Source organism: Phyllostomus hastatus, unplaced genomic scaffold, assembly GCF_019186645.2.
Source record: "Phyllostomus hastatus isolate PE091 unplaced genomic scaffold, TTU_PhHast_1.1 phas_contig_152, whole genome shotgun sequence".
NCBI lineage: Eukaryota > Metazoa > Chordata > Mammalia > Chiroptera > Phyllostomidae > Phyllostomus > Phyllostomus hastatus.
Window position 1 is genome coordinate 13,533,291 of NW_025333622.1, and position 17,928 is coordinate 13,551,218.

Sequence of the window (17,928 nt, forward strand, 5' to 3'; positions counted from 1 at the left end):
CCCGGGATTCCCCACCCCTCCCGCACCGCCGGGGACCCGGCGGTCCTGGCGCGAGTCCCTGTCCAACACCTTGGCTCGGCCCCCAGGTTGGAGGAGCCCGGAGCCCGCCCTAGGAGCCACAGCCCAGCAGCGACCGCTACTGCAGTCAGGAGGTGAGTGGGAGCCGAGGTATGGAGACTGAGGCCGGGTCTCGGAGCAGGTAGGGAGCAAGGTCTCGGGTGCCGCGGTCAGGGGGGTCTAGCAGCAGGGCGCGGGACAAGAGTGGAAGTTTGAGGCCACTCAATGAGAAGGTCTGAGCGAGGGTGCAAGTATTTCCTGCATCCACCCCCCTGGCCTGTCCTCATTTCTTTCTCCAAGCACCCCTTGACTTTCCCTGGATGCCTTGACCTCTGCACCCTGCCTGCAGCCTGGAGAGGGCTGGGGTGGACTACTTTCCTAGACAGACTGTGGCTGTGATGAAGACTGAGATGACTCTGCTTTAAGTCAAAGACAGACCTGCCTGCACAGTCCTCTGCCTCCAGGTGCTCTCACCATTAAACCACACTGCCTCCACTCCAGCCTTTTAAAAGACCCTTCTGGTTTTTGAGAACCCTGGTCAGGATGGGGGTGTGTCACAGGAATCACTCTAGAAGGCTCCAGGGCTAAAGTGTTGGCAATGGTAGGAAGAGGCTGGTCAGAGATTAAAAGGGAGAATTAAGCCTTGGAAGATATCTTTGGGGGGTAGGGAGGGGATAATAGTATTTACTATTGATGAGGGAGAGAGGGAGTCTCGATGAGATGGGAGATGGAAGTAAAACTGAGATTTGAAGGTAGAGGACACCTAGATATAAAGGAAAGGGAGTCAGAGTGGAGAGGGCCTGAGAACTTGAAGCAGTTGGCAAATGTCAGGAGTGTGACAATCATTTTTAGTGTGATACCAGATGTCCTAAAAAAGAGACAACCTGTTCCTTTGTCAAAGTATCTCTAAATAAGATTACACAATTTTACATAATAGTAGAGTATACTACATATCTATTAAAATCAACAAAGCACAGCCCTGGCTGGTGTGGCTCAGTGGATTGAGTGCTGGCCTGTGAAACCAAGGGTTTCCAGTTTGATTCCCAGTCAGGGCACATGCCCAGGTTGCCAGTTGGGGGTGTGTGAGAGGTTCTGGCACATTGATGTTCTCCCCCTGTCTTTCTCCTTCCCTTCCCCACTCTCTAAAAATAAATAAATAAAATATTTTTTAAAAATCAACAAAGCACAAATTTTTAGATAAAACTATTTTTTAACATTACACAACCACCTTAGCACATTGTTGGCAGCACATTGCAAGTATAACAGCCTGTGAAATGAATGGGACTCCCTTCTGTTACAGTGTGCAATCTGCTCAAACTTTACCTTGATGTGAGCAGCTTCCCTTTCATCTGGGGGTCTTATGAACTGGGGATTGTTTCTTCCATGGTGTGGCAATAGAGCAGTGGTCCAATCTGCCTTTCTTCCCTGATTCTATTGGCACTGATCCTTTTATTTATAAACTAAGATGACATAAAATATAAAGGCTCTATCCTAGAATGGATTATGGGATTAGGGTTTTGTCAGGGCTCCTAATTACCAAATGCCCTCCTATCCCAGCATCCCTGTCCCTACAGTCACTGGGAGCAATCTGTATTTTAGTAGGCAATACTAGACATTCCTACATTTTTGTAAGTACCCCACTTGTTTCTATAGCCAAACATTCTTAAGCTTCCAGAAGACCTACGTCCAGCATCCATGATGACCTTACGTTCAACCCAATCCCACTTTTCCCATTTGAGTTGCTTCTGTTTGCTCCAGTTTTAACTTTCTTTTGTCAGTGGAATTTATCTATTATCTGAGGTCTTTACAAAGACCTAGGGAGCATTCACTTGGGCATGTGGGCTCCCGTTCCTGGTCATAGAAAGAGGAACACTTCTCTCTAACAGAACTTCCTTCTCATCCTAACATTTCTCTTTCTGCTGTTCCTTGCACTTTCCAGGGTCCTTGCTTGTGATTCTCAATGGAGAGTGAAAGCACAGATTCATAATGAAAACCAGCCCCCGTCGGCCACTGATTCTCAAAAGACGGAGGCTGCCCCTTCCTGTTCAAAATGGCCCAGGTGAAACATCGGAGGAGGAGCCTAAGAGGCGCCCTGCCCAACAAGAGCCTGGTCAAGCGCAGGTCTCCAAGGAGATGGCACAGTCCACCTCGTGCAAGTTTCCAGCTGGGATAAAGATTATTAACCACCCCACCATGCCCAACACACAAGTGGTGGTGATACCCAACAATGCCAATATCCAGAGCATCATCACAGCATTGACTGCCAAAGGAAAAGAGAGTGGCAGCAATGGGCCCAACAAATTCATCCTCATCAGCTGTGGGGGAGCCCCCACTCACCCTCCAGGACCCCAGCCTCAAGCCCAACCCAGCAAGGACCATAAGAGAACAGAAGTGATCACCGAGACCCTGGGACCAAAACCTGCCGCTACAGATATGAATCTTCCTAGACCCCCGGGAGCCCTTCTTGGGCAGAGATGGGAGAACTGTGGTATGTGGTCTGCAAGGCAAAGGGTTGAGGAGCTTAGCCTTTCCCCTTTGGTAGCAAGGACTTTGGTGGCAAGGTAGCCATTGTAGTCATGTTGATGCCTACAACAGACAGGCATGTATCCTGAACCAGGGGAAAGTCATTCTGAAACCTTGACCCAGATCCTCTGGGCACTGTCCAAAGGTTTGTAATTATTTAGGGCTCCTAATTGCCTTCTTTATATTGGGAAAAGATTTCTTTATTGTTTATGTTTATCCTTCTCATTGACTGTGTAAAGAAGTAGGAATCTTTCTCCATCTTAATAAAAGAGAACACTGAAGCATGAGGAGGAAAAGTGGTTTTCTCTGTGCAGATACTGAATAACTCTTTTATAAGGTTGTTTTGACTGATCTGTAAGGCTTAATGTGGCCCAGATTGAAATGCACCTTAAACTATGCCCCTGAATTTCTCCTGAAATCCATAGTGGCTCAGAGTACCTGAGGGCCACAGCATGTATTCCCTTGTCCCTGAAGGTAGAGAGCACTTGGAGAGGTGGTTCCCTAAGCACCAATTTCAATAGGCCTACGGGGCATCAGCCCAGACAGCTAAGTGACATCTTGGATTGTTTCCCCTCTAGCTGGCGGTGAGGCAACAGGCTGCACTCTTAACAACAGCTTGACCAACATCCAGTGGCTTGGAAAGATGAGTTCTGACGGACTGGGTCCCTGCAACATCAAGCAAGAGATGGAGGGAAAGGAGAATCTGCACTTGGAGCAGAGTCAGGACAAGGTGAACTGTTCTGTCACTCACTAGAGGAATCAGAGCCCCTGCAGGGAACTGCTAAGAAGGGAAATAGATCAAGTGGCCTGTGCAGCAGAATTTCCAAGTGCTGCTATTAGCACTCAGTTAGCACAATTCTGTATAACTTTTGAGCTACATTTCTGCTGGAGATCTTTCTCCCCAATCTGCAAAATTTGCTTGAGGGCAGATTCCTCTGGCTCCCTCTGTTCCATTAGCACTGAGCTTAGTACTCCACCCTTAGTAGGTATTCAGGAAATGGTGAACAGCTCTTAGTTTGGAAAGCCACTTAAACTTTAAAAAAGCAACCCAACAATATGAATGGAACACAGCATTTTTAACCAGATAGTTTTCTTAGAAGTTATACTAATAGAAAATAAAGTGAGTTAGATGTGAATTTTAAATTTTTCTGCAGCAATCCAAATTGATTAACCCACTTATGTGGCCTGAGGTTGTTTTTCACAGTTGCTGCACACGTAGATTCTGTTGTATATTCCTTTTAATCATTCATTCCACAGACTTTAAAAGTGAATATTTACATGGGCATGCACATACATAAAAATTGAGCTGTTTACTTAAAACTTGTGTACTTTATAAAGTTATTTATATAAATATATAAATATAATAAACTTTATATACATATATTAATATACAAACTTATAAGTATAAGAAAGCCCAATATTTTTATTTTGAAGCTTAATATTTTTAAATGTGAATAAATATTCACATTAACATTAATATCTTTATTTTTTTTAATATTTTATTTATTTTTAGACAGAGTGGAAGGGAGGGAGAAAGAGAGGGAGAGAAACATCAATGTTTGGTTGCCTCTCGCACACCCCATGCCAGGGAACCTGGCCCGAAACCCAGGCATGTGCCCCGACTGGGAATTGAACCTGCGATCCTTTGGTTCACAGGCCAGCACTCAATCCACTGAACCACACCAGCCAGGGCTTACCATTAGTATTTTAAAATGTGAATCATATACTCGCCTGAGATGTAGTCAAATGTGTCCTTTACAGACATTTTTCTCTCCTATACTAAAAAATATTTCTGGGTAGGAGGGAAAAAAAATATTTCTGTCACACATTGAAAGAAGATGGGTTTACTCATATCACATTAGGAGAAAGGATTGGACTACAACCTTGGCCCCCAAGGTCTGACAAATGGGTGTGGTTTTGTGTAAGATCACTTTTAAGAATCATAACATATATCCAGACTTTTCTGAGAGGTTTCAATTACCTCTTTGGACAATATCTTCAACAAAATGAACGAAGACAGAAAATTGGTACTGGCCTGGACCCCCTCTAAGATGCTTCCTAATTCTAAGCTTTTATTCCATGGAATGTTGGTCTCGGATGAGTTTGTTTCTAGTGTGATTTTTATGGGATAAGAGCCTTCTCTAGGGAAAGTTCTTCAAGGGGGGCTGGAGGAGGTCTGCGAACCCTTTCTGTCATTCCCTTTCTCCTCCCCTTGGGTTTCTCACAACCCTCAGGTTGAGGAGCCCCCAGGAGCACCGACACCCTGGCAGGACTCTGTGTCTGAGCGGCCCCCGTACTCTTACATGGCCATGATACAGTTCGCCATCAATAGCACCGAGAGGAAGCGCATGACCTTGAAAGACATCTACACTTGGATCGAGGACCACTTCCCCTATTTTAAGCACATGGCCAAACCAGGCTGGAAGGTACTGTGTTCCATAACAACCCAGGTTCAGGGCGCTCTAGCCGGACAGCTGGTCTCCACAGATGTGCAGCACTTGGCGTCCGGTGTGAGGGAGTGCTGAGTGCAAAGGGTGCTATAACTGTAGACAGTTGTACCTTTCGGATTAGGACTTGATCCTGCTGAGTCCTGCAAAATCGTCAATGAGAACGCTGCGGTCACTTCATCTGTCACTACCTAAGGTTTACCATGACTCTTCAGTGTAGCACTGAGCCCACTTGTGTGCTACATTGAACAGCAGCTGGAGTGACTAAGTAGTTTTATGAAAAGAGCTTTTAAAAACAGTGCTGCCTTTGAGCCTCTAATGTCAGGTAATATTTCGAGAAGGCAAGGGGTTTCTCTTCATCTTATACAGGGGAACACAGAGACACCTGGGAGTCCCTGTGGCTCTCACGATGATGTCAGAGCCACAACTCAGGTCCTCTGACAGGTACTCAGCTCCAAGCCAAATGTTTCTTGTTTTGTTTTCCCCACAGCAGAACCTTCCCTCGACTAAATTTCCTAGTTTCTTAATTTCTTTACTCACCTATCTTGCTATTGATTACTGCTTCACAGTCTTGGTCCTCTTTCCAGGCCACTGACAGCTATCCAGGTCTTTTCTGTAAGAAATGGCATTGGCCTTTATCCCCGTACGACAGAGGGGTTATGGCTGAGGCGGATGGCTCTACAACTTGGAGGTCAGGGAGAGAGGTGGACACTTGTCAAAGCCTGTACTGGCTACAGTGGACGAGATCTGAGGCTGGTTTCACCTTAGGAAACTTCAACGGTGGTGTTTCTGAATCTAAAGTAGTTGATAACTGGTTGTCTCTTTCAGAATTCCATTCGCCATAACCTTTCTCTCCATGACATGTTTGTTCGAGAGACATCCGCCAATGGCAAGGTCTCCTTCTGGACCATTCACCCCAGTGCCAATCGCTACTTGACCTTGGATCAGGTGTTTAAGGTGAGTGTCCTGATTTCATCTAAATGGGGCCAGAGTTGGAGGTTGCAAATCCACCTCAGAAGGAAACAATTGGTCCTTGTGATGATCTTATCTGATCTGGGGAGAGTTAGAAGGCAGCCTGCCCATGGGTGATTTGCATAAAACTCTCTGAATTGGGTACAGTTGACAAATACCAGATGATACACTTTAGTGCTCTACCAGGCCCTGGAGAGGACCACTTGGAACCAAGTAAGAGGACTTCCTGGGGCAGAGTTTCCCTAGCTGCCCTGTGGACAAGGACAGCCTGGGGTGCTTGTTAAAATACAGCTTCTCAAGCCCTTGTCATGGGGCTTCTGATTTAGTGGGCCTGGGATGGGCCCAGGATTACGTATTTTTAACAAGCATCTCAGGTGATTATTATGAAAGCTAAGAAAACTTGTTTGTGTGTTTCAAGGGAAAAAACAAAACCCTTCTTTAGGCTGGAGACCAGAAACGGAGCCAGCAGAACAACTCTTCAGAAGTGATTGTTTTGGGATTTCACAGTTCCCATAACTGTTCTGCTGGGAGGGACAGTTGTCCAGCATGGTCCTCAGCATCAGGCAGGAATAGATGTTTTTCCCAATGTGGTCAGACTGGTTGGCCATGCTGGTTGTAACTTCGTCTCATTTCTCTCCCACAATGCCTGACCGCCACAGCCACTGGACCCAGGGTCTCCACAATCGCCCAAGCACTTGGAATCAGTAAGAGTCTTTCCCTCCGGCTCGGGGCTTGGCCTTGTTTTCCTTTCACTGCTCAGCATGGCTTTAGTGGACAGGGACAAGACTCTCAGCAGGGGAAGGGAGCCTGTGGCCATGTGACTGCCAACCCTAAATGCAGAGCACCCCAAGCTTCTGGGAGTGAGGAAATTTGTGACTGCTTCCTCATCTCCCCAGAAAAGGGCTCATGCCCACTTCTCCTCCCCCTCACACAGCATAATAAAGGTATGCTCAGCAGAGTGGGCATGGCAAGAGGACATGCCACGAGTTTGGTGCGAGCAGCATCCACAGCACATGGCATAGGCCTAGCAGGAGGCAATATTTCCTTTCATTTTTGCCCTGGCTTTTCTTTGCCACTCGTAGAGCTACGTGCTTCAGCATCCTGTGGGGGTGGTGAGGACACATGGATGTGGTGCTGGGACCTGCCACCGTACATCTGCATGCTGTCCACCTTCCCCACTAACCAGGCTTCAGTGGCATTGCTCACCTGCATCCTCCCAGAGCGACTTTGGTTTCTGGGCTGTGAGGGAGCTCAGTGCATGGTACCAGAGCAGCCAGTGGGTTCTCCTGCCTTCTCCCCCACCTTATTAACCAGGTTTCTTTCTCTTCCTATCTGCCACACACAGCAGCAGAAACGACCCAATCCTGAGCTCCGCCGGAATGTGACCATCAAAACTGAACTCCCACTGGGCGCACGTTAGTATGGGAGAGTGGGCCTCAGGCCTAATCCTTGTTCTGGGGGCATATCTTTAGGGGATCAGACTCCGGGATTCTATACCTGCTCAAAGGGATCTGAATCCAGAGGAGAGCACAGCTCCGGGGACTGAGAAGGGATGTGTCCCTGGACCCCTACCCCTTATCTCTCCTATTTCCTTCTAGGGCGGAAGATGAAGCCATTGCTACCCCGGGTCAGCTCCTACCTGGTACCCATTCAGTTCCCAGTGAACCAGCCACTGGTGTTACAGCCCTCGGTAAAGGTGCCATTGCCCCTAGCAGCTTCACTCATGAGCTCAGAGCTTGCCCGCCACAGCAAGCGAGTCCGTATTGCCCCCAAGGTGAGTGGCTTCTGTTTTCCCTTGAGGATTAAGTGCATTCCCCCTGTGTCTTGCAGCTGCACTCTACTGAGTGGTCCTTGAGAAGCTCATAAATCTAGCTGGGTAGATAAGGCATAAAAACAAAGGAAAATGTAATACCATTATTAAAGCTAAAAAGGACTCTGGATTACAATGTAAGTATTGTCAGAAAGCCCATTACATACTGATGAGTTTATAAGAATTCAGACAAGGTCATTATGATAGATGAGCTGAGATGGTTCAGGAAGAGTTTTCAAAGGAAGTGGGTTTTACAAACAAGTGGATTTGGGTAAACAGACAAGAGGGGAGAGAGAATAGAGGCAGGAAATGCCAGTTTGTACCCAGTAATAGTGGAGTGAACCCATCAGTCCAGCTCAGGTTTCTCAGCCTTAGTACTACTGACGTTTAGGGCTGGATAATTCTTTGCTTGGGGTGAAAGTGCTGTTCTGTGCACTGAAGGGTGTCTACCAACATGCCTTGTCTCTCCCGACTAGATGCCAGGAGCACCTCCCCACCAACCCATGCAAAAATTAAATGAAAATGTCTCCAGACATTGCCAAAGGCCCCCGGGGGGAGGGGTTGTCCCGGGTTAATAAGCATCATTGGTCTAGTTTGAGAGAAAAGTTGAATAACGTAAGTTAAGACCGTACTTTGATGGGCTACCAAATCTGGGCCTGACCTTCTAGAAAAGTTTTTGGGAGCAGGAGCTGACCTGCAAAAAGTAAGGAGAAGGCTCCACCCCTTTCACTGAGATGGAAACAGAATGGGCTCTGGAGTTGAAAGATTTGAGTTTGCTGGGGTTTTTTTAATTATTTTTCTTTAATATACATAGAATTATAAATACCACCACACATAATTGTACATATGTGCATTAATGTGACTGTAGCATGTATGTCATTTTGTTTTCGTTAAGTCCTTTTCCCCCTTTTCTTGTTTTTGCTTCCCCTCCACTTCCCCTCCCCCTACTTCACCTACATTACCCCTGCTCCTCGAGATAACCCACGCTGGTACTTTACTGTGTATGCTGTCTTACTTATTTTATCCATACTTAGTGGAGCAGACATACATCCATAGCCATAGCCATTGTATCTATACACACATAACACACAGAACATTGAAAATGGGATTATATTACAGATACTTTCCTACCTTGTGGAAATTCTTCCAAGTCACTTGGCATAGCTCCACCTTATTGTCTTTTAATGGGCATGCAGTATTCCATGGTGTGGCTGTGCCATAATTTTTCCAACCCTTCCACTTTTATAAGCTTTCCAGAAAATCTGTGATAACTCATATTTCCACCAGTTATATACGACAAAACCAGTGTCTTTGCTACCAATTAGTATTATTAATCTTTTCAATACTTGCCCATCTAATGCACATACAATTACTTCGTATTTCTTTGTTTGTTAAGTGTGAGCACCTTCTTGTTATGTTTAGTTGCTTGGGGTTGTTCGCTGTGAGGTGCTTGTTCATGAACGTGGCCTAGTTTTCATAGGACTTTGTTAATGATCTGTACGAGTTTTTTGTTATTAAAATGTTAACCTTTGTCTTTTATGTTGAAGTTTTTTTTTTTACTTCTATTGTTTGTTTCTTAACATGGTTTGTATTTTCTCTTGCCACAGTAAGACTTTTAAAATTTTATGTAGTCAAATACATCTCTCTTTTCTCTTACAGCTTCTGGGTTTCCAGTCTTGGTTAAGAAGGTCACCCCCACCCTCAGATTGTACATGTAGTCTCCTAGATTCTCTTTCAGGATTTGTATGGTTTTAATTTTTCTTTGTATGTGGTATAAAATAGGCACCAAATTTTATTTTTCTCAGCTAAATACTTATGCCAGCACCACATTAGATGCTCTCTCTTTTCCCCTGTAATTGAATTACCACCTTCATCGTGTATTCTCGTATGTAATAGTTTTTACGACTTTAAAAAGAGGGTTGGTAGCAGCATGTCACTTATTTCGGCCACCATCTTGTGTCCTGCCTGGTGTTGGAGTTGAATCTCAAGGCTTCGAGAGCTCCCTTTCACCTTGTCCCTGCTTCCCTTTCAGGTGCTGCTAGCTGATGAGGGGATAGCCCCTCTGCCCACAACAGGGCCAGTGAAAGAGGAAAAGCTCCTGCTTGGAGAAGGGCTGTCTTGTCTGCTTCCAGTTCAGTCCGTCAAGGAGGAGGAAATCCAGCCTGGAGAGGATACGCCACACTTAGGGAGGCCCGTGAAGGTGGAGAGCCCGCCCCTGATAGAGTGGCCCTCACCATGCCCATCTGTCAAAGAGGACCTGTCTCAGTCCTGGGATGACTCATCCCACTCTCCCACTCCAAGGCCCAAGAAGTCCTACAGTGGGCTGAGGTCCCCAGCCCGGTGTGTCTCTGAAATGCTCGTGATTAAACGGAGGGAGCGGAGGGAGATAAGCCGGTCTCGGAGGAAGCAGCACCTACAGCCTCCCTGTGTGGATGAGCCCGAGCTGCTCTTCTCGGAGGCCCCCGGGACTTCCAGACGAGCCACAGAGCTCGTTCTCCCCTCAGAGTCCTCTGTGCCTGCCTCCCAGTTTGGCTACTCCCAGGAAGAGGGAGGACCTTTTAAGACACCCATTAAGGAGACTCTGCCCATCTCCTCCACCCCAAGCAAATCTGTCCTCCCCTTGACCCCCGAATCCTGGAGGCTTACACCCCCAGCCAAAGTCGAGGGGCTAGATTTCAGCCCAGTACGAACCCCCCAGGGTGCCTTTGGCCCTCTACCAGATTCCCTGGGGCTGACAGATCTCAGTGCCACCCCACTGAAAAGTCTCCCCCTCTTTGACTCACCCCAAGAACTCCTCAATTCTGAACCCTTTGACCTCAACTCTGGCCCCTTCAGCAGCTGTTCACCCTCAGATAGGGAAGTCCCCAAGCCAGGCTCCCCCGAGCCACAGGTTGCCAACCTTTCAGCCAACCGCTCCCTGACAGAGGGCCTGGTTCTGGACACAATGAATGACAGCCTGAGCAAGATTCTGCTGGACATCAGCTTCCCTGGCCTGGAGGAGGACCCGCTGGGCCCTGACAATGTCAACTGGGCTCAGTTCATTCCTGAGCTGAGGTAGAGACCTGATCTGACCCTTGCTGCTCAAGCTGTCCACTCTTCTGGGCGCTTGTGTGGCTGGGCCATCCTTGGCCTCTGAGTGAGGACACAAGCAGGGACCATCCATCTGGGCCTCTAGCCCCTGGTTATGCCAAGGCAGACATCATGCCATAGCTGCCACTGGCAGCCACTGGGCCCCCTCTGCAAGCCTCGAGGCCCTGGTGACTGGACTCTGTGCCACCCTATGCTCTGCTGGAGAAAATGATTCCTCACTCTCCCTGCGAGAGCTGAAGGGTGGGCATAGCAGAAACAAGGGTGAAAAGAGGTTAGGAACTCCCAAAACTGTTTGCATTTTGCACCCAGCAGTCTCACCTTCCCTGCTCCTTGCAGGGTGCCCTTGTAAATAGTATATATCCTCCAGACTATCCTCTAATTTTAAATGCAAGCTTATTTCCTTAGATCATTATCTACAGACTACCAGAAGGTGGGTAGGATGACAGAAGTTTCAATTTGCCTCTGTTCCTTGCTTTTAGTTCCTAGAGAAGGGGGACCTGCAGTGCACGGTTTCCTCCAGGCCCGAGGTACCTGCCTCGACTCCTTGACTGTAGGCACGCAGAGGAGCAGATCCACTTGCCAGGGCCCCTCTTACTGGCCCTCCTTCCCATTTCCCCATCTTTCTTCTTGCAAGTAGAAATCCTGGTAAAAACATCCTCTGTAATACATCAAGAGTTGAAATCGAGGTGGGGGATGGATGCATCTGAAACAGAGTGTGCAGGCCCTGATGTGCACCCATGTGACATTTCTCTGATACTGGCCCTAATTATGCCAGAGAGACTAGCACTGATGGGAACTTGGCCCGAGGCCTCAGAAGGCTAAAAGGACCCTGATCTGCCTGGCTTCTTTAGCATGCACTGTAGCTTTGCAGAGAGCCACCCGAGGCCCCAGCTGACCACATGCATGTGAGCCAGCTCGAGAACACTACTGTAACTACTATTCAATAAAATCCAGGGTGGAAATGTTGGTCTCTTGTGTGTTGGCGTCTGGTCCCAATGGCATAAGGAGGGATTGGAAAAGAATGTGGGTGATGACGAAGGTGGTAGAGGAAGGCCTGAAGCCAACATGAAGCACTTGAGTGCGAAGAGCTTTGGTGTGGATCACCCCCCACACCCTGCACAGGCACACAGCCTTTCTAGCAGAAATCCGCAGCTTCCCCATTACTGTTCTTGCAGTCAGTCCACAAAAAGGGAAAGGAGGACATGCAGGCAGACCTCCTAGAATATTAAGAAAGGATGAGTCCAGTTATAAGTACCTCATGACCACCTCTACTTCCACCCCAAGTCCTAAAAGCCTGCCCTGCTTTTCTCCCCAGGCCTCCCTAAGCAAGTCCCTCCCCAGAAGAGCTCCCATTACCATCACTTGGAGTCAGAACTCGTCTGTTCCTCAGCTCTCTCACCTGAGACAGCCAGGGCCTGAGGGCCTAATGAGCCCTCCTCCCTTCCTCACCACCTAGGAAATATCACCATAGTAACCCCAACAGCAAACAATGCTGCCAGTAAGGTCTTCCCTTCAAAGCTGCCTCTCCTGGCAGTCAGGCCCAGAAGGACAATGGCCTCTAGGCCAGGAGGGTCAGCTACAGGAAGGGGTAATCCATCCCACGTCAGAGAACCCTTCCTGCAGGTAGGGGGTAAGGTCCCATTTCTGAGGCCTACGTTTTTATACCCTCACTGGGCTAGTGACTCTCCCCTTGGTCAGGTAGGGCATGTTTTCTCCAGGGCAGCAGATCTTCCAGCCTGTGAACTGCTGTCTTCCTCTCTTGGTCCTATGTTACTGTGAACACAGCTAGAACAGAGGAGAGGAGATGCCTGGTTAGTACATCTCCTGGACCAACCCACTGGGTGTTCACATAGAAGTGATTTAGCTGGCTGGCCCCAAGAAACAGGTGAGTTTTTAGAACAAGAAAAGTCCTAGGAGTGGACGGGAAGGAGAGGCATTTTTGAAGAGCATAGTTCATGATCAGTGCAGACAGATGACCAAGGTCCCAGCTCTGCTGGTCACTCACTTGGCACTTTGGGTGAGTTATTTACTGCATCTTGCTTTTTACATCTTTGAGATGAGGCCCATACATAACACCTGCTCATAGGGTTGTGAAAATTAAATGAGATGTGGATACATATTTAGCACAGTGCCTACATATTCGCTACTATTTATTTCATGGGGGTTGGGGCACAGACAAGATAAGGGACCAACAGTCTAGATGCTTTCTATACTTGCTTGTATTTTAATGAGAAGCACAATGCACCAATGACAGCAAAATGAGTAACAGGAGGAGTCCAGGTAGAAAAGCACCCAGGTTCCATCCTCTGGAGAAAGATTCCCCTTCAACACTTGGCTTGGTACGAGGCAGTTTTTCCCCAGGGTTTCCTCAGGGTTTCCTGATGTGCCCTGGTAGGAGCACAAGTTCCTTGGCAGGGATGTGGGGGCACCGAATGAAGAGGGTGGGTGAAGAGTGGGAAAATTCAAGTTGAGGGTAGAGGGTGGGAAATCAAAACCCAAATCTGATAGATGGAAAGAGAACAGAAGCTGAAAGGTCTGTGAGAATAATATGGAGCTGTGGTAACTACTGGTGGGCAGGCCAGGAGCAGAGACCCAGCTCCCTGCCAGGCCATCGGTGTCCTGGACAGAGCCCTGGGTCTGGAGGAGGCAGGCAGCCTGTTTCCTCCGGGGCTGCCCCTGGGAAGGAGAGGCAGAGTGCCCCAGGCTCCCTTTGTCTTTCTGCAGATGGTCCGGGCGAGTGAGCCTCTCCGGACCCACTGCACGTGGGCGCAGCGTGAGTTTCTCCTCCCCGATGAGACCTGGGAGTTGCCCGGCTTCACGCCACAAACCTACCACCAGCTGGCCCTGAAGCTGCCACCCCACACAGACATGAAGTCCAAGGTGCGCCACCAACTAAACCACCCTTGGAAGAATGAAGTTGAGCACACCTGGGGCTTTCACACATGGCTTGACGTAGGACAGCTGCCCGCCACCTTTCCCACCAGACCCGACAGGCCCTATGACAGCAATGTCTGGCGCTGGCTGACAGACTCCAGGGCCCACCGCCGGCTCCCAGCAGAGCCCTGCATCCCGCCTCCCTCCTGGATGGGCCAAAACAGCCTTCTAACTTTCATCAGCTGTAATCCTATCTTCTTGGACATGAAAAGGAAGAACCAGGTGATTCTCAGGACAGTGAAGGAGCTGAGAGAGGTGGAGAAACTGAAGCTGAGGAGTGAAGCAAGGGCACCTCCCCTCGACACCAACGGGAACATCCTGCCACCAAAGGACTTCAAGAAGTAAGAGGCTCTCCTTCCTCAGGAACCTCGCACATTACCTGCAGGTGACCCCTCCCTCTCTGATTCCTGTTTCTGGTGTCTAATTGGTACTCTAACCTTCCCACCTCTGGTCATCTGAAAACTAAACTCTGGAGGGAAGGGATGGAGGCAAGGGAGGGACAGCCAGGGAAGGGGCTCAATTATTTAGCTAAAAATTAGGAAATACAACTATGTTCCTAACACCTGCTATAGACCCTGGGGATACACAGAAAGTCATTCAATCCCTGCCCTTGAGGAGCTTGCAGAAGGCAGACACCAACATACATGCAAGGAAAGACAGCTGTCAATGCAAGCTCACACATGCTAAGAGCTAAGCATGAGGCAAAGAGTGGGTGTTGTAAGGATATCAGTCATCAGTGGAAAGAGCTGAGAGCTGGAGTCAGAAGCTTGGACTGCTTAGCTTTTCTAACTCAGTTCCATCGTTGATAAAACAGGGATGGTAAATACCATGTCTTCCTTAACAGGTGGAGATAAAATGGGTTAATGAATGTACAGAAGCACTAAACAAAAAATAGATGTTATAACAGAAGTTCAGAAGAGGGAGGGAGGGATTGATGTAGGCTAGAGCATCCCCCTCAGGAAGGCTTCGTGGGTGGGAAGCCTTCAGAAAGCAGAAAAAAAGGGGTCGGAGGGCTGACTGCAGTGAGCAGGGACAGGAATGCAAAAGCGAAAGGAACCATTGGAGGACCCTGCAGCTCCCTTCTCACTCCCCCGCCCCACCCCCACCCCCACCCCACCCCCACCCTGCCATGGTGGGAACTCACTGGGCGTGAGTGCCAGGAAAGGGGGAGATGAATAAGGATAGAATGCCTCAAATTCTGATCCCAAGGGCATTAAGAGAAGCATTGAGAAGTTGGGAGGTTGGCTGTGGAGATTTGTAAACTTAAAAAAAATGCCAATGATTGGTGATTTTGAGAGAAGATTATTCAGGACCTTGGACTTCTCTCTACTGTCCCTGCAGTGAAGATTACTGATGGCCAATGCCTATCAATACCAGGCAGACAGATGTGCAGGAGACTTAGATCACTCCTCAACACTCAGCCAACTGACAGGGCCAGATGTTCTGTCATCCCTTTTAAACAGCTCTGCAAGGGGTTAAAATAAGTTGTTAAAGTGGCTCTAAATCCATGAGAGAGCACATTCTGGGCACGAGAAACCCAGAGGATTTCAGACATCAAGATGCTTTTGATCTTGCTGGGAAATAGAACATTTACACAAACCCAGCCATTCTCAACTCTGGTAGTGCCTGACAATCATCTCAGCCTCTGTGGAAAAGTGTGGAGGTTGGAGCCGCTCCTGGGAGACTCTCACTTACTTGGCCTGGGGCAGCCTGGGCATGGTATTTTTTAAAAGCTCCTGAGGATCATTCTGATGTGCAGCCAGGCCTGGGAACCTCTTATGTAACTGAAGACAGCAAACAGGGCCCATCTTCTGAACCGGGTGCAAAGCACATTGAGCCACAGGAAATTCGCCACTATTCAACTACGGTTTTTACAAAGCCAATTTTCCACTGCCGGCTCTAACATTGCAGGCCTGTCCAAGAGGGAGCCGTGGGACCAGGAGTCAGAGGGCAGCAGGGCACAGCAGAAAGGGCTCTTGGGTAGCAGCATCACGTTAACCGGTGACGAGGGGAGCATGTGTGCTGTGTTCATTCTGCCTCCCATGGGCCCTGTGTCAGTGAAGGAGGTGGGACTTGAAGAGTAGTTAGAATCTGGATAATGATATTACCTACAATATGGCAAAAAGGTGAAAGATTGACCAGCCAAACACGATTATTCCAGCCTAATGCAAAACACACGCAGGGTACAGGCCAGTTAGAATAGATCAGCATCCACTTAGGAGATGGAAGAGATTCCCTACAGCCCAATTGCTCATTGCTTATGGAGAGCTGCCTCCTGCTCTCCCATCTCACCCCTTCCACCATGCCTGTTCTCCCCTTTGACCTCCCTGTTCTCTCCACACCCTTGCCCCCCAACAGGTACCAACACATCTCAGCTGGTGGAAGGATTGAACCCCTCAGCCTCCATCTCCTACCCAACCCACTTCCCAATAATTTTGCCAGGAGCTGGCCCTGCCCGAACCCTGTGCCTCATTACCAGGAGAAGGCGCTAAAGCTGGCCTTGCTGCCAAGGGCACCCCTGACACAGGACCTCGTGAGGAATTACCAAACCCTGATAGAGGACCGCATTGCCTTGCCCCTCCACTATCTCTCCAAGGGACAGCCCAGCAAAGCTTTTTCGAGGAAGAGAAAGAGAAGACCTGGACATACCTAGAAAACCCTCCAGATGGACGGGGACTGTGCCGGGCTCACAGACCCCTAGGCTCCAGTGCTCTCAACCAATGTTCCTTAAGCAAGAAGGCTTCGAGGTGGCTGAAGGACTCTGGCCTCTGCAGAACAGAGCCTCTCCACCAACCCCTCCAACTTCAAGCCATCTTTGTAGTCCAGACTCCTTGAGATGCTACCGAAACTCTAAATTGTTATGTCTTCCTTGGAGGCCTCTCTCATAACAAGTGGGAGGAATGGGGGAGGGGAGTGGGGAGAGCAGAGTGGGGACCCCATTCCTAGGGACAGAATGAGGAGTGGGCAGGAAGAAGGTGTGTGGTGGGGGAGGCCTGGGGGAAGAGGCACTCTAAGAAGTGTGGGTAAGAAGTTACCTCCACTCCCGTAGCCCACTGGAACAAAACTGGGATTGGTCAGAGTACAGGAAGCTTTTTAGGCAAAAAAAAACTTCAATTCCACCCCTCCATGGACAATCTAATGTCTGGGCAAAGACTGGAAGCAACTCTGTTGGGTTGCAGGTCCTACACAGGGTTTGGGGTAGCAGGGGTCAGGCCAAGGCTGGTGCCAGAGGATGGCACAGTTAAGTCTGAGGAAGGCTGACCAGGTCTCCTGTAACAGACAGGAGAAGAACAAGGTAAAGGTCAGACTGGTTCCCCTAGAGCATCACGTTAGGGCCTTGGGCCTGTGCTGCAGGTGACCCAGATTCCTCAGCTTTTACAACGGGGTGTCAGGGACAAGTGGCCTAAAATGGGAGCAGGCAAACCGTATCAATCAGAAAGGTGCTGCCACAAGTTGGGTAGAGATGAGGTAGGGAAGGGCCTGCAGGAGACAAGGTGGAGGTGGCAGTGGGAGGCAGCTGGGAGGCCTCTGAAGAGAAAGCCACCTCACCTCTTCTTGTCCCCGTCAAACCCCAGGTCTTCCCCGGTGGGGCTTCTCTTGGCCTCCTCCCCACTGCCTCTTTGTCTCCACCCTTCTCAAGCCCTGCAGGCACCTGGGAATCAAAATACCACAGGGCTCCAGTCCTGGTTAACCATCTACTAACCAGCTACATGACCTTTGGGAAGGTTGTTGGTCCCCTCAGGTTTTCAGTGTTTCCATGTGCACCCAGGAGCCACTAGGATATAAATTGGTGGAATAAGTAAAATCACATAAGTGAGGTCCCTGAAAAGTGTCTAGCACATTGTAGATCCTCCATAAATAAAGCTATGAACCATTGCCCCTAGAATAAAAGTAAAAAATGAATGGAATATTACATATTCATAAAAAGGAATGAAGTACTGGTCCATGCTACAATGTAAATGAACCTTGAAAACATTGTACTGCACCCAAGAAGCCAGAAAAGGCCACCTATTGTATGACTCCATTTATATGATCTCTCTAGAGCAGGCAAATCCATAGAGACTAAAGGTAAACTGATAGTTGCCAGGTGCTGGG

General features: G+C 48.6%; 2 protein-coding genes across 5 annotated transcripts; both read left to right on the plus strand.

Moving 5' to 3' along the window:
• Positions 1–26: 26 nt before the first annotated feature.
• FOXM1 (forkhead box M1) lies at positions 27–11,861 on the plus strand. 4 transcript variants are annotated; one of them, XM_045830527.1, is made up of 9 exons: positions 27–152; positions 1,997–2,545; positions 3,159–3,310; positions 4,815–5,006; positions 5,856–5,984; positions 6,659–6,703; positions 7,345–7,414; positions 7,598–7,773; positions 9,842–11,861. In XM_045830527.1, exons 2-9 carry the CDS (start codon positions 2,044–2,046, stop codon positions 10,865–10,867), a joined length of 2,292 nt encoding a protein of 763 aa, XP_045686483.1. In that variant the 5' UTR covers positions 27–152; positions 1,997–2,043; the 3' UTR covers positions 10,868–11,861. The 4 variants fall into 4 exon arrangements, with proteins under 4 accessions (XP_045686483.1, XP_045686482.1, XP_045686484.1 ...); XM_045830526.1 differs by lacking the exon at positions 27–152 and adding an exon at positions 163–199; XM_045830528.1 differs by lacking the exon at positions 27–152 and adding an exon at positions 163–199 and having other exon boundaries at positions 7,348–7,414.
• Positions 11,862–12,450: 589 nt separating this feature from the next.
• On the plus strand, positions 12,451–16,486 carry TEX52 (testis expressed 52). Its single transcript, XM_045830438.1, has 3 exons — positions 12,451–12,522; positions 13,624–14,174; positions 16,192–16,486. The coding sequence occupies exons 1-3, from the start codon at positions 12,451–12,453 to the stop codon at positions 16,484–16,486; spliced, it is 918 nt and encodes a 305-aa protein (XP_045686394.1).
• The last annotated feature ends 1,442 nt before the right edge of the window (positions 16,487–17,928 follow it).